Genomic DNA, 22,118 nt, shown 5'->3' with positions numbered 1-22,118 from the left:
CCTGGGTATCGGGGAAACCGGGTCGTAGTGGCGCGATGCCACGTGTTGAACAAGACGGGTTGTGTGGAATATTACCGCTGCACCGGGCGCGCCGGCGTGAACTGTTCCTGTTTTTGTTGTTTGCTTGCGTCTCGTGCATTGCGTTACGTGGAAGCTCTTGTATTGTTAGCGAGTCCTTGTGTCTATTGCGTTACGTGTTCTATCAATTCGAGCTAAAGGAATATTATAAACGCTTTCTGAGCACAACGAATATCAGTGATGAGGCTAATACATGTAGTAACATACGAACGTCTCTCATTTCCATGTCCCGACCGGTGCCCAGACGAACGGCTCGCTGTGATTGGAAAAACCTTTGTTACTTAACACCGGTAACCCTCGCGGACGCATTATGCGGCGGATGTGCATTCTCAAGCGCACGATTGCGCTGCGCTCTAGACGGGCGCGTTTTCTCACGGCATGGCCAAACGAGGCGTCTCGCTCCCCTCCCCAACCCGCAAGCTCTAAAAGTGAGTATGCTCAAGTCGTGCTGGAAATGACATCGAACGGCTCCTGTAAGACCGTGTAGGGTTAGTACAGCGGCAGCCGGAGCGAGTGACCATTGGCGCCCTGGGCCAGTTAAGTACGTTGAAAAGGATACATTTAGGTCCTCATAATTAATAAATTTATATAACCGTGAAATTTCAGCGCTCCTATGATTATCTCATTCGTTAGTGTTGTTATCAATAAAACAAACTGCACGCTTTCGCGTTTGACCCGCCAACTGTCGGTGACATAGCGAGACGCAGGAATGAGGAACAACGTGGGAAATGTACCGGAAATGTTCGTCTGCGGATAACCAGTAGAAATCGATTCATGACCAAGGAGGATTACATGTTCTGGATATGCTCTAAGCTCGCTTACTTGGATTGCGTAGAGGCGGCCTCAACTTTCTGTATCAGGGGCCAAGGGCTAAAAATTGGAGGTCCCGCCTGGTCCCGTTCGGTCCTGCCGGTGATGTGTGAACCCGTTCGGTCCAGCCTGATTCCGCCTGGTTTAGTTTGGACTATGTCTGGCTTTCTGGGATTAACTTGCAGAAGCCTTCATTTGGTACCCTGCCAAGGATGGCTTGCACCATTTTAGCTCTCATACGCTTCCTTTGTTGCGGAAAACTGTGTGACTAAGGCTTATAGCCATTCAAGTTTGGACTCGGAGCCTTCATTGCTTTTCCCTGTACTCCAAGATTTCGTCCATAGTGACCAGTTTTGACGCAAAGCACCAAATGTTGTGCCTATTGCACGATGCTGGGCATTTTTGGCCTGACTTGTATCGAAAAACTCGATGTTTTTGGGAGTTTTGGTAAAAAATTGGGTATTGCGTATGCGTTTGCTCAATGCGTAAATCGGCATATGTGTATAAAAAGGTTCTTTGAACTAAAAAATGTCTGTTGAAATGCTAATTTTACCGAGTAAAACGCAAATTTCTCCAATTCAATCACAGCCAAGAAACTTGATCAGCTTCCAAACTTACCTAACCTTAGTTTCAGCCAATGCAATATCTCGACAAGGCTGGTTCGTCACTGACGTCATCATCAGCTGGCAGATCTATGTGTGGTTGAGGTCTTCAAGAACAGCTGTGCCGTCACATTGGCTGCGCCCAAAGCCGTAGCTATGCGGCAGCATCCACCTCATTCACTTCATGGGAGTGAGGTTGTGAGGGGTGAGAAGTGTTTGTGGTGGACGCAAACACTTCCAGCTTATTGCGGTATTTAAGTGGACTTAAATGTAAGGAGCCTTCCTTAAATTGGCATAGAGTATTTGTGGCTATTTGCGTACGGTCCTCCTCATGTAGGTGCCGTTCATTGATGGGGTTGCCCATTTTTTTTTGGCCATTCCCCTTTTTTGGTTGCGCACTGATCACGGGCTCGTAGAGCAAAATTCCCGTGGTGTTCTAGTGTAATGTTCCAACCAAAAAGTGATGGCTGTTAGGTCCCTATTGAACTGGGAATGGGTTACACAATTGAGTGCTGCATGCCATTGAATGAAAACATGGCACCTAGCCTTTGAAGTTTTAAATGGTTTAGTATTTGCTTGCTTTAGTTGCAACCATATCTGAATATAAATTTTTGGTCCGAAAGCCAGTTCCGCTGTTGGTATTGGCAGTGCCCACAAAAACCCCTTCCTCCTACATGAGTAAATCAATTGAGAGAATCATTCAGGCTGTATCAAAACCCTTCACCATTTGTAAAGCAATAATGGATCAAGAACAGTTTTAATCAGGATCAGATCATGTATATGATAAATTAATCAAGATTATTTTTTAGAATACAGCCCTGAAGTTGACAAAACAGACAGCATTGATTTGGTTTGCTAGCATAAGTCACTCAGAAATGCACTTTTCTAACCATGAAAAAATGCTCAAAAGCTCTATCTTTTTAGGAGGCCATCAAATGATTGTTTTGGGAAACAGAATCCTTAACATCAAAATCATCTGTATTTTGACATGCAAAAGTTTGCATGAACTAAAGCTCATGTGTGTTGCATTATTAGCTATGGGGCATAAACTGTGAACTGGTGTATGGACCTTATGACATTGCTTTCCTGTACCATCCTATATTATATTTTTGAGGGATGGATTCAACCATATTTTTGTATCTAGCAATCTTCCAGGAAGCTGAACTCTGGCTGTCCTGATTGCACAGAGGATAAAAATAAGTTTGACAAAAAATATGTGCACCAGCACACAAACCACTTTGGTCACCTGTGTGACTTGTGGTGTGTACTCCTTTCCACTCCTGCAACATGACAGGGTTCAACTGGGGTCAGGACACCCTGGTGCACATTCCTGTCCCACAACCCTGCCACACTGATCCCAATGTGCAGCTGCCAGTGAATATACTGCTGCCACACAGTCACCTGCCACCAGCTGTCAGTATGCTATGCTGTCTGGCGAGCTGATGGGGCTTGTCTGCCACCGCCAGCGTGTCATGGCCAGCCAGCGCCCGTGGGCCGAGATGCGCCAGACGCTGCACCAGCTGCGCCGCTCGCTCAGCGCGCTCTCGTCGCGCACACCGCAAGACTTCTCGTTCCGCCGGCTGCCCGACGGCCAGCTGCGCGTCTACTTCCTCAGCGCGCGCACGGGCTCTGAGAACCAACTGTGCTACGTGGACGTGGCGCCGGACGCCGCCAGCGAGAACGCCAAGCTGCCCTGGCAGCAGGTGTTCGACCCCACGTTCCAGGTGAGTGTCGAGCCGGCCCGGCTCCACACGGCCTGCTGCCACCAGCTGTGCACGCACGATCCCCGCAAGCGGCAGCTCAGAATCTGCTGCGCTCTGCTGACCTGCGTTGCGCGCGTCCGGAAGCCTTGTATCCTGCGCCACATGACCGTGTGCAGTCGACGCGGAGCCATATGACCAACGTAGTCGGTGCGCCCCAAAGCCCACATCATCATCAGTTGACGCGCCGTAAATCTATCGTGCGGAAATAAAATATGCCCTGATTTCTCCTGCCCATGGCGTGCAGTTGACGAGCCACAGCGGTAAATGTACTGATGAAAAATGTCACCGAACCCTGGAGATATGTGTGATGCATCGCGCATACCTTATCATCATCCGGGAATTCTGAAGCACATGCTCCAGGCGACCCACTTTTTGTGGGGGGCAGAGGTCCGCGAGCGTTACCGCCTCACGGATAGCCCTTGCGCACACGCACACGTATGATTTTACGAGCCTCCTGGTCGGTAGCATTCTCACAGTCGCCGGGGTTCTGAGGACTCCCTTGCTGACTCGGGGTACTTTAGGAATTCCAGATAGGTATACGGAGCGGTCGGATCCTGAGAATGAGCCGGTTTCGGAGTGTCTGTCTTTCGGATGATGATGCGCTCTTGGAATTGGTCCTCCCGCCGGGTCAGGGCCACCACGGATGTGCAGGGGAGTCGCTCCACCATGCTGGAATCCAATTTTCTCCTTTCCCCCATCGGGGTGTTGCCTCAGATGCCTGCAGAAGCGCTTCAACATGCCAATGTACAGCCGCACTGTCACCTCATGGCTGCGTAACGGACCCTCCAGCACGGCGTCTAGGAACCTCTGGGCCTAGCTCCGATAGTCAAGTCTTACCGCACTCAATGAACTGCCAGAATGCCAGCGTTCCATAAGATTGTATGACCTGTGTCGACCGTTGGTGACCGTACGGTCTAAAGCATAGTCCCACATGGCCATCGCACGTAGCAGGCTTGGCGTTTTGGTGCGTAGGCCAGTGTTCACCATGAGGCAAATGCATTTATTTCTGACCACGGGTGCAAGGTGCCTTACCAAGTCTCCGCTGCAGACTTTGCCGAGCACCCAGTCCGCCACCTCGTGCTGGAAAATGGCTACCTTCTCAGCGTGGCTGATAATGTTTTGCTGCCCGCGCTTAGAAATATCATATAACCATTGCTCCGATTAAGCTCAAGTGTCCCACAAAGCTTATGAGGATTTATGTACACGTTATTCGAATTCTATGACTGGAAAGTGTTGAGTCTGCATCTGCCTGGTCGGTCTGCCCAGGAGTCCACCCTATTCCAGGTATTATGAACCACGGCTGTCAAGGAATGCGCTTTTGTCGGTTTAAACCAGGATACCTTTGCTGTTACCCGGGCGATTGCAATTGCGAGAAGCGATTATAATACATCAGCTTCAGACATGAATGCACATACGGTAATTATTTGAGGTACGGGGCTCGAAACGTCGCGCTGCCTTCGTACCTTCGTGGTTAACTGTCAGGAACAAATGTTGCAGGTCAGCTGAAAGCGCTGCATTCAATGTCGAATTCGATAATGAATGCCTTTAAAAGCCGCGCTCTCGCTGCTGATTCGGTGGCCTGTGGTTGCGGGCCCCTGGAGAGCGCGCCGGCCGGGCTGGGTCGGGCCGCTCAGAGGACATGTTGTTGCCGGCGTTAAAGTAAGACTCGTTCGTAACCATGGTTGAAACCGGCGCAGCGACGCGCTGGCTGCGGCTCACCAGCTCTGTGGCGAACAGTACTGTCTTGCTAAGACACACGCGGCACCGCCGGCCAAGGCAGCCCGGGCTGGCACGTGTCCGGGCGTCGGAGCGTCCGTCACCCGCGGTGCCGCGCCGTGCACCTGCTGCGGCCGCGGACGTGGCGTGTGGTGCCGCGAACGTGACGTGTAGTGCCGCGGACGTGACCGGTGGTGCCGTGCCCTACCGTACGCCAGCTGCGGCCTTGGACGTGTCGTGCCTTGCTGTGCCATGCCGTGCGCCAGCTACGGGCGTGACGTTTGGTGCCGCGGACGGGCCGTGCCGTGCGCCAGATGCGGCCGTGAGCGTGCCATGCCGTGCCGTGCGTCAGCTGCGGCCGCGGACGTGACGTGCCGCGCCATGCTTTGTCGCAGTGCGTGCGCTATGGCAGCCGGTCGAGCCGCGCCGAGCAGCTGCAGCTGGAGCGTAAGCGGGTGGTCGGCTGCGGCATCACCGAGTACAGCCTGCACCGCGCATCTGGCAAGTTCATCTTCACCGCCGGCAACAGCGTCTACCACGTGACGGACGACAGCTCGCGGGTGAGGCCCGAAGTGCCCGGTCATGCTCGCGCCGTGTTGGGGCTGCGTGGGATGGAGTGTGTGCCGGACGCGGGGAGCCGCGCGTACTTTGTCACACTGGGGCCGTGTCGAGACTGCGTGTAGTGCGTCGCGCGTATTGTGTGCTCATGGAATGCAATGGGACCCTTGGGATTGTTGTCGAATGGCCGAACACTAGACTGGAAGACGGTTGTGCGTCGTTTCGTGGGCCTGCGTGACGGTGACGTGACGGTGACGCGTCTGTCGGTCGACAGGGCACGGTAGCGTTCCCCTATGAGATCCCGAGCAGCCGCGGCCAGCCGCGTCTCAACCCCACCATCTGCCCCTCCAACCCGGACCTGATGGCCTACGTGGAGGACGGCGACATCTGGGTGGCCAGCACGCGCACAGGTCAGCCGGCGGTGCGGCCGGCGCCGGGCCGGGCCGGGCCGACCTCGGGCCGCCTGGCGTCGCTCTCCCGGAGCGGGCCGGTCAGGTGCCGCCAGGGGGCCGGGCACATCGCTGAGCCGTGTGGCCGTGTCTGGGAGTGTCCAGAGCGGCGGTACAGCGCGCCGGGCTGCTCATGGCCGGCCGCGGGTCTGGGTACAACAGCCGGAGTCGAGTCAGAGGCCTCATTCCGAGTCCTCCTCTACCACTCAATATTAGTCCGAGACCAGCCATATTTGTGGGTAATATGTGCAAGTCGGGGTCACATTCCTTGACTGTTAAAGGCCAGTCTAAGTCAACGTCTGAGTCCTATAGTCTTGAGTCGCAGCTTATTTTCTAACGGTATCACAGCACACGGATGCAATCTACTTAGCTGTCATGGATCGTGGTTACCAGAGAGGGAAGCCGCGGCACGGTAAAATAACGCACGACCCAACCGGAAACCAACCAAACCCTCACTCGACATCCTCCACGTCATCACTGAAATGAATATCAAATTGTTGGCGTGTGCTCGTGGCTTTTACGATGCTTGGTCGGCCAATGCACAACGTGACGCAACCTGGCGCAAACTTATCAAATGTAACCAACGGCGCGTCGCAGACCGCACGTCGTGAGACGCGCTGCCGTGTTCTCGCCGCCAGACGTGGACGTGCGGCTGACGTTCTCGCACCAGGAGGACGAGGCCCTGAGCGCCGGCTTCCCCTCGTACGTGATGCAGGAGGAGTTCTCGCGCTTCGTCGGCTTCTGGTGGGCGCCCACCTCGTCAGGTGAGCGTGCGGCCCGGGCGCCGGTGGTGACGTCACATGACGTCACACTCCGGGGTTGCGGCGGTGACGTCACACCCCGAGGCTGTGGCCGTGACATCACACTCCAGCGCTACGGCGCTGGACGCGGTGGTGATGTCGGCCGTTGTTTCGGCTTGTGATTTTGTGACGTCATTTTGTGTGGCTCAGCATTCCTCCGTGATTTCCCTCCCCACGGCTGCATTTGCTGCGCCTCTGCCAGCCTCGACAAGAATCGTGATTCGGTGAATGGCCATCGTCGTCAGCACAGTATTTCTGCTTGTACGCTGTCGCCACATGACTGTTTAAATATGCGCGCGACGAGTTAGCATTAAAGTGCACATTCCGGCAAGCTGATGATGACGCTAGTTGCGTGCTTGGTCTCCGCGGTGTTTGCGCGCAGTGTGAACTTTGACAATCTTGTCCTGTGTCCGACGCCCCGTCGATTACCCCTCTCACGCGCACCGGCCGGCGACACGTGTGTCCGAGACTGAATGCCTCACAGCTGCGCCTTCAGCGCCCATGCCCGCCGAGGCTGCGTGTATTCGCCTTGACGAACACGGGTGTGGCTGCTGGGACTGCGCTGTCGTGGCCTACAGCGGCTTAATGCGACTAAGATCTTGATGTATGTCCAAAGTGGCGAAATGACTTACAATTCGCGGCGCTCGGTTAAAGAATGTACGATCCGTGTTCTGATCGTCGATGCATTGCGATCCGTGTTCCGATCATGTACGATTCGTCATTCTTTGCATGTGGCCATGGTCAGTGTACGCAAGGCACGGTGCGCCAGCAGTGTCGTGAGACTCGTTCAGTGTAAGCCTTTCATGATACCCAGACGCGAACCTGTGGTTACTCCAATGTTATGTGCAATTCCGTGCTGGTTAGTGCTTCTCGTGTGTCGACACGGCCGCCGATGCAGTGCGCGCCTGCGTTCGCAGACGGCGTGTACCGGATCCTGTACGAGGAAGTGGACGAGACGCACGTGGAGGTGCTGTACCTGAACACGGCGCAGGAGGGCGGCGAGCCCGAGGCCATCAGGTGGGCCGGCCGTCCTCGCCGCCGCCTCGAGCGCCCGCCACGCTCGGACGGCAGCAGAGGCCGGTCTGAGCCGCTCCGTCGGTGACGGATCTGTCTGTATCTGGGATCTGTCTGATCTGATCTGATCATGACGGCATTGGATCCGTGAGCTGGCAGGCAGAGGTCGCTGTGTCGCCTCGCTCGGTTGTCGCGGTTATGATTTAACGCATAGAAGACCTCTACATCAGTCGTCGTCGCTGCCGTGAACCGTGCCGTATCCCGTTCGTGGCCGCTCCAGCATGGCTCCGCTGTGTCGCCTGCTGCCGCCGGCCGTGCCGTGCGCGGCCGCGCCACCGCTCCGGTAAACGTCGCCCTGGCCCGGCCGCCAGGTACCCCCGGGCCGGCTCGACCAACGCCAGCTCGGCGCTGAAGCTGCTCGAGTTCCGGCTGGACCCGGCGCAGGGCGTGACGGCCGTGACGCGCCGCCACCTGCATACGCCGCTCGCCTCCATGTTCCCGTGGATGGAGTACCTGGTGCGCGTCGGCTGGCTCGACGAGCAGTTGTGAGTGCCGCGTCCTGTCGCATTCGTCGCTGTGTGACGGGCTTTGCCACACGCCTTCCTAAAGTGGGTTATCTGGATATCTGTGTCCGATGCACCGTCTTTTGTATGCGATCTGCGGTAAACGGTCGTCCTCGCGTGAAGTCCGCCGGCGCCCGCTCCCGGCGTGTGACCTCTGGTGACGCGTGTCCTTGACTTGTGTCCTCGCCCGAGGGGTATGACCTGTGACCCGTGCTGACCGTCGGCCGTCCTCAGCGTGCACTGCCAGCTGCTGGCGCCTGCTCACGGTGTGTGACCTCTGGTGACGCGTGTCCTTGACCTGTGTCCTCGCCCGAGGGGTATGACCTGTGACCCGTGCTGACCGTCGGCCGTCCTCAGCGTGCACTGCCAGCTGCTGGCGCCTGCTCACGGCGTGTGACCTCTGGTGACGTGTGTCCTTGACCTGTGGCCCTGCCGGAGGGGTGTGGCCCGTGACCCGTGCTGGCCGTCGGCCGTCCTCAGCGTGCACTGCCAGCTGCTGGCGCCGGCCCGGGTTGTGTGACCTCTGATGACCCGTGTCCTTGACCTGTGGCCCTGCCGGAGGGGTGTGGCCTATGACCTGTGCTGACCGTCGGCCGTCCTCAGTGTGCACTGCCAGCTGCTGGCGCCGGCCAAGGTTGTGTGACCTCTGATGACCCGTGTCCTTGACCTGTGGCCCCGCCTGAGGGGTGTGGCCTGTGACCTGTGCTGACCGTCGGCCGTCCTCAGTGTGCACTGCCAGCTGCTGGCGCCGGCCCGGGTTGTGTGACCTCTGATGACCCGTGTCCTTGACCTGTGGCCCCGCCTGAGGGGTGTGGCCTGTGACCTGTGCTGACCGTCGGCCGTCCTCAGTGTGCACTGCCAGCTGCTGGCGCCGGCCCGGAGTGTGTGACCTCTGGTGACGCGTGTCCTTGACCTGTGCCCCTGCCCGAGGGGGTGTGGCATGTGGCCTGTGCTGACCGTCGGCCGTCCTCAGCGTGCACTGCCAGCTGCTAGCGCCTGCTCCCGGTGTGTGACTTCTGGTGACGCGTGTCCCTGACTTGTGGCCCCGCCTGAGGGGGTATGACCTGTGACCTGTGCTGACCGTCGGCCGTCCTCAGCGTGCACTGCCAGCTGCTGGACCGGTCTCAGTGCCGGCTGGACCTGGTGCTGGTGCCGGTGGCGCTATTTGTGTCAGACGAGCCGGTGCCGGGGCCGCCGCCCTCCGCCGCCGTCCAGCTGCTGCTCTCCTCCCAGACCGACGTCTGGATTAACGTGAGTCGTCCCGACCGCTCGTGGCGGACACGTGTGTCTAATGTATCCCTGTGTTGATGCGGGGACTGATACGCGCTCCGGACCGCTGTCTAATGTACCCCTGTGTCGATGCGGGGACTGATACGCCGCTCCGGACCGCTCGCGGTGGACGCGTGTGTCCAATGTACCCCTGTGTCGATGCGGGGACTGTTGCGCGCTCCGGACCGCTGTCTAATGTACCCCTGTGTCGATGCGGGGACTCATGCGCGCGCGGGGCGCAGTGCTAGCGTCGACGCGGGATGTGGCTATGGCGCCGCGCCCACCCTCTACCATCGGTCGGGGACACGAAGGCCATCATCACTGTCTTTTTCATGTGTAATATACCTCACAGCTGCACTGAAAAACGTACGTAATTTTGAACCGGAATGTCACCACTGTGAAACAAATCGTCACTATTCTGGAGCGTTACCCGGCAGTCCCGCTTCGCTGCCGCTCACTTGAGTCGGCCGGTTCGCAGGTGCACGACACCTTCCACGTGATCCCCACCAGTGACCCGGACCAGATCTGCTTCCTCTGGATGGACGACTCGTCCGGGTACACGCACCTGTACCTGGTCACCGCCCAGGTACATGCAGCACGAGCACACTGACGGACAGGGCTGCTTCTCAAGCGCTGTCAGTAGAATGCCCAGTTTGCGTATAATAAAAGACACTGGTGGCCGCTTTTGTCGTATGGTTTGGGTGACTATGGAGACATGTAATCATTGGTGTTAAATGTGACATGGTAGTTAAACCTACTTGTTATTACAAGCGATTTTTTTGTTCTATCCTGTCATTATTCCCATACCCCATGCAAATTCCGGGCATTCCACTGATTCCTAAAATGGGCGCAGCCTAGCGGGCACCAGGTAGCGGCGTTACTTCCGTGTGGAAAGCGGTCGGTGGGCTGAGCGGGGACAGGTCCAGCGGTGGGTGTGGGGCGGGGCAGCTGCCGCCAGTGGAGTCTCAGTCGGGCCGCTGTCACCCCTGACCTCTACAGACCGTGCTCGGGACGTGGCTGCCTCCCCCCCCCCCCCGATATCTCCAAACGTGGCGTGATAGTCGTGGGGGTTGTGTGCAGGGAGTCTGATGATCTGATATAGTCATGATTCGATGATCTGATAATGATCTTATGATCTAAAATGCCGACGTGTCCCTCACACGTGTCGTGACCTTTGGCCTATGACCTGTGACCTGCGTGTGCAGATCAGCCGCCAGCCGGGACCCCGCGCCACCGGGCAACCGCCCATGACCAGCAAGGTGCCGCTCACCTCCGGACAGTGGAATGTCGACAACAAACACGTCTGGGTGTCCGAGAAGCACGGCGTCGTCTTCTTCCAGGTGACGCCGCCACTGGGCCCGGCGGGAGGGGGGGGGGGGGGTGCGGACGTCGGGCTCGCGCTGGACACGGGCCGCGGATCGGTGAGACGTGGACCTCGTGACCCGTGCGCTCGGGCACAACGTGGGTCACGCACACCACTCTGTTTGGGGAACAGTGGCGCCTGTGGAGGCCGTAGTGTGATATCAGTGCCGTCCGTTTCCGCCGCTGACATTCGCTGTCACTGAGTTCTACCTATGGGCGCTGCCGTGCTGACGTCGTCCGTGTTTTCTTAGCTGACATCTGTGTACGTGGAGCTGATGTACATGTGTACCTAGCTGGCACCCATGCTTTGTCATCTGACACACATGTACGCCTAGCTGACATTCATGTATTCTTGGTTCGCCTCCATGTACTCCAAGCTGACACCCGGGTGCTCCTCAGTGCGTCTTCAATCGTCCTAAAACGTTGCCATTGTCAACACTTGAAACATAACATGGCAGTGTGTTTCATACGATGACGACGTTTATTTGTTTATTTGTTTATTTAAGACGTAAGCATTCCACAGGCAAAAGCCCAACTACGGAAGGAGTCCAGTTTTAAGAACAATAAATATACGATACACACAAACAAAAAACCTAACCAAACACTCGCGCACACACACACACATTATACAAGTCGCACATCAAGTCATCAAGAAAATGTTCCACGTGTGCCGGCGAACCTGAACAAATCAGATCGGAACGATTTTGTTGGATGACAAAAGTCAGTTGAAGGAAAATGGCGCAAAATTGATTGCAGACAACAGGTAGTCGTGCGACAAATCCATTTTATCCGTCAAATCCAAAACGTATCACGTTGCACGTGATACGTTTTAGAAGTTTTCATGGGAGTATTAGTTGACTGAATCTAAATTAAACCCTCGTTCCGTGAAAGTGCGCAGAGGGTAAAGGCCGTCACAAGAAGAGACCCTCTGACGGCCACAACCGTCGCAAACAGTGGAGCCGTGTGAACGGCCTCGCGATGTTAGCCCCTTGGCTTGCTGTAGGCTCCATGCCACTGGCCTTACCTCATGGCCATTTTGTCCGCCCATTGAGCGTAATGGGCATCCCCAGCCTTCGCGGTGGTGGGTGTTGTCTGGCTTTCGGTATCCATGGGCCAGCTGTCCCCTTGGTCTTCCTGGGGGGAGGGGGGGGGGGACCCGGGGAACCCTCATACCATTATCAGTGACCTTGCCCGTCTCATAGAGCCGAGCGGCATGAGAGCCCACCTGTGCGACCGGAGCCGTCGGCGAGGCCTATCGGTCAAGACAGGCTAGCATAAAGCGTCCAAGACATACGGCTCGTTCTGGTGGTCCCGTGGTTGCCTGGAGACGGATTTACTCTGTCGCGGGGACCGTCACCTGTACCGGTACGTGACCTTGACCCGACATGACACCACCTGTCGTGCTGTGACCCCAGGGCAGCCGCGACACGCCGGTGGAGCGCCACCTGTACGCGACCTTGACCCGACATGACACCACCTGTCGTGCTGTGACCCCAGGGCAGCCGCGACACGCCGGTGGAGCGCCACCTGTACGTGACCTCGTTTGTTCAGCCCGGGCGCGTGCAGCAGCTGACCCAACCGGGGTTCTACCACAACGCCCTTCTGAACGAGGTGAGGTCACCAGACGGCATCCCCTGGCCGGTAGCTGACGCGCTGAGACCGCTGTCATGCGCTGGCTGATTCGGACCATGCCGGACATGGGCGGGAAAGGCCGTGAGCTCCTGTCTTTCTGGTGTTAGAGCTGTTTTATGCTGGAGATAGCCGACCTTCCATACCAGGAACTAATTAACGCGTGTGGCGGGCAGACCTTAGGGCTGTCCGTAACTGCCAATGAATTACTGTTATTGGTCTGTATGGGTACTGTTCTAAGGTTTAGAGCAGCGCCGTGCATAAAGTGTTGATACGGATGACCTCGAATAGCTGGAATGCTCGTGTCGCTCTTTGTGACTTATACTCGTGGTAAGCTTTTTTAAAGCGTTATGGTCGGAATAACTTTTCTGACAGCATGCTGAGATCTTCATTGAAATAAGAATTGAACAACCTTATGTCTGGATCTAACTTGGCATAATTATATAATGCTTAGTGAAGTAGGAACTGAGCAACTTGGTGAGATAATTCACACTCACTTAAATTGTATCTTTAGGAGTTTTTCAAACTCCGGTACGCATAATTTTGGAAGTGCGGATTATGTTTCCCAAATTGCATATATGGCTCAATTACCAACGAGCGCTAATATGGCTGATGCAGTCGCTGGGACTTAGCAAAAGGCAGGTGACGACGTGCGTCTCGTTCCCTTCCAAAAAAGTGTACTCTTTCTTGAGCTTGCGAGTGGGCCTGTCCGTGACCCTGCGCCGGCCGCTGCTGAAGCCGAGCGCGCGGTGGGCGGCCGCTGCTGGAACCGGCCGTGCGGTGTGCGGCCGCTGCTGGAACCGGCCGGGCGGTGGGCGGCCGCGGCTGGAACCGGCCGTGCGATGGCCGGCCGCTGCTGGAACCGGCCGTGCCGTGGCCGGCCGCTGCTGCTTTAGCCGGCCGGGCTGTGGGCGGCCCCGTCTGACGCGCCGCGCCGGGGCCCGGCAGGACTGCACGGCGCTGGTGACCGTGCTCAGCAACTTGGCGACGCCGCCCAGCTGTCAGGTGTGGCACGTGCACGCCGGCGGCGCCGGCGGCGACGTGCAGCTGGTGCCGGCCGGCCTCATCATGGAGCCGTGCTCGTTCGAGCCGCCGCGCTGGCTGCCGCAGCTGCACAAGTGCCGCTCGGCCGGCGGCGGCGAGTCCCTCTACTGCATGGTGTACCCGCCGGCCGGCTACGTGCCCGGCCGACGCTACCCCACCGTCGTCAACGTCTACGGCGGGCCCCAGGTCCAGGTGGTCGCCAACACGTTCAAGGTTGGTGGGGGGGGGGGGGGGGGGGGAGGAGGGGGGAGCGGGAGGGCGACCGGCGCCCGCCAGCGCCCGGGGTTTGCGGAGGGTGGTCAGTGCAGCCCTGAGTCCACCCGGTTAGCGTGGTGCCAGTGGACGGCATCGCAGTGCGGTGGTCCGATGTCCTGACGGCCAGGTCTGTCGGTGTGTCCGCCTGTCACTGTTGCTGTCCGATAACGGTTCAGAACAGTAGATGCGTGTGAATCCCCTTGCCCTGCGGCGATCACGTGCCCTTGGCGATCACCCGTCTCGAATCTCCTTGTCTCTGGCGCTTCTCATACTCGTGGCCTCACCCGGCGATGAGGCATATTTAGAGGTATTTTAGCCGGGATGGGACGAGTGGGGAGGGGGAGGCTGAAATCGCGCTGGCCTGGAATGTCCCGTTATCGGACGGAAGGGATCCTGTTGGGTTTTGATTACGGGCATTGTCCGTTGCGCTGTATGTGTTTGTGTGCGTACTGCGTGTGTGCGAATGTAAATCAGGTACGTTCATACTTCATACAGCCCATCCTAGGGAGCATCGCCGGACATAATTGTGTGAGGAGGGTCCCATATGTTGCATTGGATATTGCCTTTACTCCGGCCACTTACGCCCATTCCTTACGCCCATTTCTGACAAGGATTTTGAGGCCTGTCCAGTGAACACATGCCCAAAGATGGCTGCGTCCATTGAACTGGACGCTGTGAAGTAATGGTGTGCGGAGTCCCACTGCTCACAGGAGCGCATAGTTCCGACGGCAAGAAGCGGAGGCAGGCAGGCGCGACTGCGGGAGTAAAGGCGGTCAGCAGGCGGGCGTTGACACCTCGCCGTAGCGAGCAGTTGTCGGTGGTTGTTACGGTGGGGCTCGCCGGCAGGGGTACAGGAACCTGCGCAACCACATCTTGGCGGCCGAGGGCTACTGCGTGGTGTGCATCGACTCGCGCGGCTCGCACAACAGGGGCACCAAGTTTGAGGGCCACATCAAGAACAGGATGGTGAGTGGGGGCCGACTGGCCTCGGCACGACGCGCCGCCCGCCAGCTGCACCGCTCGCAGCCGGACTGTTGGTGTCGACATGTCGCGGCGTTTTGTGCTGCCTCGTAAGCCCAGGAGGCCGCGTTCAACCGGGCTAGCGGTCATTTGCATCAGCAGCATTGTGGTTTTGTTCAGACAAGAACACATGTGACAGTTTGTGACGCGTGTAACCAGAAACAAGAAACTGCCGGTGCGAAGTGCTGCCCTGCATAACAGCATTGCGGTGTTCGCCTGGTGCATTGTGGCCACGCTCGTGCCAAAAGCATGCAGCGATGTGTGGCGGCAGCGCGGCGGCACGGGCGGCCGCGGGCGACGTTGCTGACTCCAGGGCGCCGCGCCTGGTCGGCAGGGCACGGTGGAGATCCAGGACCAGGTGGACGCGCTGCACCAGCTGTCGGACCTGCTGGGCATCATCGATCTGAGCCGCGTGGCCGTGCAGGGCTGGTCGTACGGCGGCTACCTCAGCCTCATGGCGCTGGCGCAGCGACCTGATGTGTTCAAGGTATGTCGCTGCCGCTGGCGCTGGCCGGCCGCCTCCCGACCAGGCCGGCCCCCTCCCGACCAGGCCAACCCCCTCCCGACCAGGCCGGCCGCCTCTCGACCAGGCCGGCCGCCTCCCGACCAGGCTGGCTCCGTCCCGACCAGGCCTACCCCCCTCCCGACCAGGCTGACCTTCTCCCGACCAGGCCGACCGCCTCCCGACCAGGCCGGCCCCCTCCCGACCAGGCCGGCCCCTCTCCCGACCAGACCTGCCTCTCTGCTGACCATGCCGACCGCCTCCCGACCAGGCCGGCCGTCTCCCGACCAGGCCGGCTCCCTCCCGATCAGGCCGGCCCCTCTCTCGACCAGGCCTGCCCCCCCGCCGACCAGGCCGACCGCCTCCCGACCAGGCCGGCCTCCTCCTGACCAGGCTGTCCCCCTCCCGACCAGGCCGACCCCCTCCCGAACGGACGGGCCCCCTTCCGACCAGGCGGGCCCCCTCCCGACCAGGCGGGCCCCCTCCCGACCAGGCCGGCCCCTCTCCCGACTAGGCCTGCCCCCCCCCCCCCCCCTGCCGACCAGGCCGACCGCCTCTCGACCAGGCCGACCGCCTCCCGACCAGGCCGACCGCCTCCCGACCAGGCCGACCGCCTCCCGACCAGGCCGACCGCCTTCCGACCAGGCCGACCCCCCCCCCCCCCCCCGATCAGGCTGCCCCCCCTGCCGACCAGGCTGACCTTCTCCCGATCAGGCCGGGCTCCCTCCCGACCAGGTCGGGCCCCTTTCCGACCAGGCCGGGCCCCCTCCCGACCAGGCCGGCCGCCTCCCGACCAGGCCGGCCCCCTCCCGACCAGGCCGGCCCCCTCCCGACCAGGCCGGCCCCCTCCCGACCAGGCCGGCCCCCTCCCGACCAGGCTGGCCCCGGCTCGGTCAGCAGGCGGCGCCACGGCCCCTCCCGACGCACCTGGCCTGTGAGGACGATCATGATGGCTGTTATGCGTGTGGAAGATAGTGTTAGCTGTATGCGACACTATTACTGCCGCCGTTTGTTTTTTTTTCTTTTGCCCGGTGCGCCAGTTACGAACTACGCCGCTTTCCGGGTGAATGTGACTTGAACAGTGAGAAAATGGAGAACTGTTAGGTGGCCGACACGCTTCCTAAAAGCTAACGTCCTTGCAAGCGTTGGCGGTAGCTTCAAGCCCTTCTCAACAGCCAGAAGCTCAACCTCACAATTGTTTAAGCTGCTTAATCCTGGCAACTGCACGTCAGCTGTTTGCGCGTACTTCATTTCCCACCCACATTGCAATTTGAGGAAAATACATCATCTCCCATGCGCTTGACATCTAAGGGCTCAACGGCATTAAAGACGTTAGATTGTTCGCCTTTCCGGGATTTCTGTTAAACGTTAATTTCCGCGTTAAAATTGGACCATTTCGAGTAATGGAGACTGATACCTGGATGAAGTGTAGGTGGCTTGGTGCCACGGATGGTCGGCCCCAGTGCGCTTTGTCGGAGTGGAGCAGGGGTGATCGCATTAAAGAACGCGCGGACCGGCTTGTGCGGCGGGGCAAGCGTGTCTCGGCACAACAATGCTTCGACCCGTTCTGGGCGCTCTTGAGGATTGACGTCAGGTATCGTCAGAGGGAGGGCATTAGAGACGCTGAACCTACTGTATGGTGGTGGCGAATGTGCGGTTTCAAATCACCAAACGGTCTCATCACCGTCCGTTCCATAGCAGAGCCAGCAGTTGACCAGAAGGCGGCCAGTTTTACCGCGTTGAGAGCTGGTCTGGGATGCGACACGTTGCTGGGACCTAAGCCGGGAGGAGAGGTTGTACCACGAAGCACTGCACGGCTGTGTGATCCAGTGTAGTGCGGCCGATGCCCGCACCAAATATTTGTATCTATATCTTTCGTAACGATTTGGTCACAGTCACCGAAAATGTACGCGCTCGAAATGTTAAGTCCATAGCCAACAAATTGTCAAGCGATTTCATCAGCGATTTATTGTGCGAGGCCTTTATGGGTGAACAGCGTTGCTTGTCCGGCTTTCGTGAAAGGCGGACACTGATGCATTCGCAGGGATGTCTGTTTGGGTTTCCAAAGGCGTCTCGTTTCATATCCCTGTTTGTACATCATCTGCAGGGTAGTGGTATTGACCGTCACCGCCTCGTCCACCCCACGTTGCGCGAGGCGTCTCGCCAGCTGCCGTTTATGCATTCTGTGGTGCCCCGTGCTGGACTATCGCGCCTCGGTGTGTATGCCTCGCGTGCGACGATGCGCTGTGATGTCGCCCGTGACTGACCCAGCTGGTGACCTGAGTGACCCAGCTGGTGACCTGAGTGACCCAGCTGGTGACCAAAGTGACCCAGCTGGTGACCTGAGTGACCCAGCTGGTGACCTGAGTGACCCAGCTGGTGACCTGAGTGACCCAGCTGGTGACCTGAGCGACCCAGCTGGTGACCTGAGTGACCCAGCTGGTGACCTGAGCGGCGCCGCTGCCTCAGCTGGCGGTGCCGGGCGCGCCCGTCGTCTCCTGGGGCCTCTACGACACGGGCTACACGGAGCGCTACATGGACCTGCCCTGCCGTAACCCGTGCGGTTACGAGGCCGGCTCGGTGAGTGGGGCCGGCCCGGCCGCCGCCGCCGCCAGCCGGCCGGGCGCAGGGGGACCCTCTCGTGCGGGCCGCCGTCGCGGGCGCCGACGCCCCGCGCTGGAGCCTCACGCTTGGTCGGCGGCCCACTCTGTTTGTTGTTGAAGTGTGTTGGATTATGTGCTGCGTAGGTTTTGATATGGCTTTTTGTGGATGTTATCACTCGTACGGCAGATGGTTTTTGCACTGCATGCCATTTTTTCACAGACAGCGTCATGAGCCTTTTGATTAAATGCCATCTTAATATCATCTGGTGTTTTCCATGAATTATAAAATCGTAGTGTTGTGGGAAGCGATGTACCTTAGGGTTTAAGAAAAAGATGCTCAACACCGACGTGCGTAAAAAGAGAAAATAATGAAAATCCTCAATGGCGTAATTGACCTGTCTTCTAGTGCGAAACAGAATCTGCATATGACCTGTCTATGGAAGTTTACGACAACATCTAGGCCAAGGCAGGAGGACGTGCGAACGTCCCCTTGTCAACGTCAAAACGTCGCTAGCCATGTATTGACGCTGCTCTGCTGCAGGTGCTGAGCTATGCCAACCAGTTCCCCAGCGAGCCCAACCGGCTGCTCATCTTCCACGGCCTCATGGACGAGAACGTGCACTTCTTCCACACGCAGCAGCTGATATCGGCACTGATCCGGGCCGGCAAACCGTACCAGCTCCAGGTGCGCGCCCAGACGCTGTCAGCGCTCAGCCGCTGTTAGCGCTCAGCCGCTGTCAGCGCTCAGCCACTGTCGGCGCTGAGCCGCTGTCAGCGCTCAGCCGCTGTCGGCGCTCAGCCGCTGTCGGCGCTCAGCCGCTGCCAGCGCTCAGCCATTGATAGCGCTCAGCCATTGTTAGCGCTCAGCCGCTGCCAGCGCTCAGCCGCTGTCGGCGCTCAGCCGCTGCCAGCGCTCAGCCATTGTTAGCGCTCAGCCGCTGCCAGCGCTCAGCCGCTGTCGGCACTCAGCCGCTGCCAGCGCTCAGCCATTGTTAGCGCTCAGCCGCTGCCAGCGCTCAGCCGCTGTCGGCGCTCAGCCGCTGCCAGCGCTCAGCCATTGCTAGCGCTCAGCCGCTTCCAGCGCTCAGCCGCTGTCGGCGCTCAGCCGCTGCCAGCGCTCAGCCATTGTTAGCGCTCAGCCATTGTTAGCGCTCAGCCGTTGTCAGCGCTCAGCCGCTGCCAGCTCCCAGCGCTGATCCTCGGCCGGCGTTGTCGGCACTGGTCGGGGATGGTCCGATGATCCTGGCTGAAATGTCAATGATGGCGGGGCTCCCCGGCGCCGCGGAAAGAGGTCGGACCAGGTGTCCGCGAACGTGATGTTAGGACTGAACAGGCCGAGCGGATGAAACTAGCATTGGTAGACGGCCTTCGTAATTCTGAAGAAGGCTTACAATGGCCATCTTTGAATCTGAAGTTGAGTTCGTTTGAAGTGATGTATGGTTTTTTAGGGGGGGGGGGGCAGATTGGAAGTCAACATTAGGCGCCACATGCCTGTTGAAGGAATGGTCAGCTGACCGGATCTGCGGATCTTTAGCCGGCGCATTTCCGCCAGGTCCTCCCACTGCGCGATGGGACGGTGGTCCGCCTCGCGGTCCACGTTATCCCGCTTTGATTACACCCGCCAGCTCCCGCAGTGGCGGCGTCTAAGCCGTCGTGTAAATGCTGTGACATAGCGTGTGTTTCGCGATTTTGCAGGTGTACCCGAACGAACGGCACAGTTTACGGGCGCTGGAGTCTAGCGAACACTACGAGCTGACGCTGCTGAACTTCCTCAACAACTACCTGTGAAGCGTGCGAGGCGGCGAGACCGGCGTCTGTCCACCCTTCCTCAACAACTGCTTGTGAAGCGTGCGAGGCGGCGAGACCGGCGTCCGCCCACCCAGCGAGAGCGCGGCGGCTCGGTCGGCTTCCCCTGTGCAGATCTGCATGAGCTGGCCGCCCCGAAGCACCTCCGGTCCGCCGTGTGGAGCGGCCGGGCGCCGGCGCCTTCGACGAGGTCGCTCGCTCAGGGGGCGTCCGCGACCGCTGCTTGGGGCTTTCATTGGCCGTCGTCAGCCTCCCGGGGCTCTTAGTGGGCGTCTGGAGGGTCGCAGGAGCTCTCCGGGATGGCCTTCAGGTTTCGGAGGGCACTCGGGTACCTCCGCCAGGAGACGAGACGGCCGGGAGGGAGCGTGGTGAGCTCATGAACCTCGGAGAGCGCTGTCTGTAAGCCGTATTCCTAATTTTGCATCGCTCTAGCTAGTGAACGGGATGTATTCATCTTATTTTGACCTGTAGACGAGATCTTTTACTAACGCATTTCACGCGGCGTTAGCACCGGCTATGTTTTATGGTATCCGAAGAAGGCCTATTTTGTCTTCTTGGGATCGGTGGCATGTCGTACAACATCACGAAAGCCATGCACCCCTGGTCGAGACGTTTTACTGGTGTACTCTGAACTGTGTGAACTAAGATACCCTGATACCCTGGCTCTCTTAATAACAGCGCAGGATCTCCGCTGGTTTGTTTCGCTAGCCACCGGCGAGCTTCCAGCTTTGTGTTGACGTGTGCGGCGGCCCGGGGGTGTCTCTGTCGTATCGGCAGCTTGTCTCGCCCGGCGGCCGCGTGGGCGCGCGGGCCTGACGACGCTCGCTGCCGCCTCTCGGCGACAATTTGTGCGGGCCGGCCGGAGCGGCGCGTGCCGCCCAGTTGACGAGCGGCCGTGCTCGTGCTCGAGGTGCGCTCGGTGCGGCTCCGATTAGCGGCATTAGCGCCGCCGGCGCCGCCCTAATGAGCGCTCCCATTAGCCGGCCTGCAGACAGCTGGGCACAAACAGCGGCTGGCCGCGATCGGCGCGCCGCGCCATCGGTCGCCGCAAGCGGCACGCCGTCGCCGCCCCGGGCGCACGGACGCGCGCGGGAGGCACCGGCGCCGCCGCCCGGTGCTGCAGGGGCCTGGGCACCGCCGCTCGGTACTGCAGGGGCGCGGGCACCGCCGCTCGGTACTGCCGGGGCGCGGGCACCGCCGCCCGGTACTGCCGGGGCGCGGGCTCCACCGCCCGGTACTGCAGGGGCGCGGGCTCCACCGCCTGGGACAGCAGGGGCGCGGGCTCCACCGCCTGGGACAGCAGGGGCGCGGGCACCGCCGCCTGGGACAGCAGGGGCGCGGGCACCGCCGCCTGGGACAGCAGGGGCGCGGGCACCGCCGCCTGGGACAGCAGGGGCGCGGGCTCCACCGCCTGGGACAGCAGGGGCGCGGGCACCGCCGCCTGGGACAGCAGGGGCGCGGGCTCCACCGCCTGGGACAGCAGGGGCGCGGGCTTCACCGCCCGGTACTGTAGGGACGTGGGCTCCACCGCCCGGTACTGTAGGGACGTGGGCTCCACCGCCCGGTACTGTAGGGACGTGGGCTCCACCGCCCGGTACTGCAGGGGCGCGGGCACCGCCGCCTGGGACAGCAGAGCAGAGGTACGGCCGTCGAACACAGCGGGAAGTGACGGCTGGCGGGTGGCGCCCCGTCGCGGACCTGTTGATCAACATACGCCACACGCGATCTGACAGTATGCGAGGCAGGCCACCAGGACGTGTAGCCAATGGTCAGTGTGTCACCACTGACCAATGGCGAGGCGATGGCGCAGGTCACAGGTCACGGCCTGGCGGCGAACCCAGCGAGCCCGGTCACTGGGTGACGATACGATGAGCACGCTCGCTCGCCGACCGATGTCAACGAGGACCACGGCACGGAAGCCAACGATGTTGAGGCGACGGACAGCCAGACACCGATCCGGACAGGAAACGTACACGCAAGGGGAGCGGTCCCGGCCAGCCTGCCCTGTGGCGCGTTATGCTGTAGGGTCATAGATAGTACCTCTTGGCAGACGAGCCCTCGAGCGGCAGACGTTGAACATTTGCCGGTCCAGAGCAGGCCTGTCCGGTCCGTGGCCCGTCGAAGCGTCGGCGTCGGTGCCACCAGGGGGAAAGACGGCGCTGCGAGCGGAGCGGTCCGAACGCTGGGGCGGGCTCGTGGTCTGAGATCCTGCTCCCTCGGATCCCTACCCTGGTGACATCCCTGCCCTATGTCCCCACCCGAGGTGTGGACAGGG

At 59.6% G+C, this 22,118-nt stretch overlaps 1 protein-coding gene across 1 annotated transcript; it reads left to right on the top strand.

The window, feature by feature from the left end:
- The first annotated feature begins 1,649 nt into the window (after positions 1-1,649).
- Positions 1,650-20,533, top strand: LOC119090647 (dipeptidyl peptidase 9). Its single transcript, XM_037213493.1, has 17 exons — positions 1,650-1,760; positions 2,957-3,214; positions 5,365-5,529; positions 5,802-5,937; positions 6,615-6,740; positions 7,694-7,793; positions 8,162-8,335; positions 9,451-9,604; positions 10,101-10,208; positions 10,828-10,962; positions 12,482-12,595; positions 13,562-13,870; positions 14,759-14,878; positions 15,267-15,419; positions 17,904-18,014; positions 18,579-18,722; positions 19,733-20,533. The coding sequence occupies exons 2-17, from the start codon at positions 2,963-2,965 to the stop codon at positions 19,823-19,825; spliced, it is 2,394 nt and encodes a 797-aa protein (XP_037069388.1). The 5' UTR covers positions 1,650-1,760; positions 2,957-2,962; the 3' UTR covers positions 19,826-20,533.
- Positions 20,534-22,118: the final 1,585 nt, after the last annotated feature.

This window comes from Pollicipes pollicipes, unplaced genomic scaffold (genome assembly GCF_011947565.3).
Source record: "Pollicipes pollicipes isolate AB1234 unplaced genomic scaffold, Ppol_2.1 Scaffold_3087;HRSCAF=3621_pilon_pilon_pilon, whole genome shotgun sequence".
In the NCBI taxonomy this organism is placed as follows: domain Eukaryota; kingdom Metazoa; phylum Arthropoda; class Thecostraca; order Pollicipedomorpha; family Pollicipedidae; genus Pollicipes; species Pollicipes pollicipes.
The sequence above is the reverse complement of the archived record's forward strand: the minus strand, read 5'-3'. Positions and strand labels throughout refer to the sequence as shown.

Coding starts and splice junctions, on each gene's coding strand:
- LOC119090647 (XM_037213493.1), top strand. CDS start 2,963: ATGGCCAGCCAGCGCCCGTGGGCCGAGATGCGCCAGACGCTGCACCAG. Junction 8,336..9,450: donor GGCTGGCTCGACGAGCAGTT/GTGAGTGCCGCG, acceptor GGCCGTCCTCAG/CGTGCACTGCCAGCTGCTGG. Junction 10,963..12,481: donor ACGGCGTCGTCTTCTTCCAG/GTGACGCCGCCA, acceptor CTGTGACCCCAG/GGCAGCCGCGACACGCCGGT.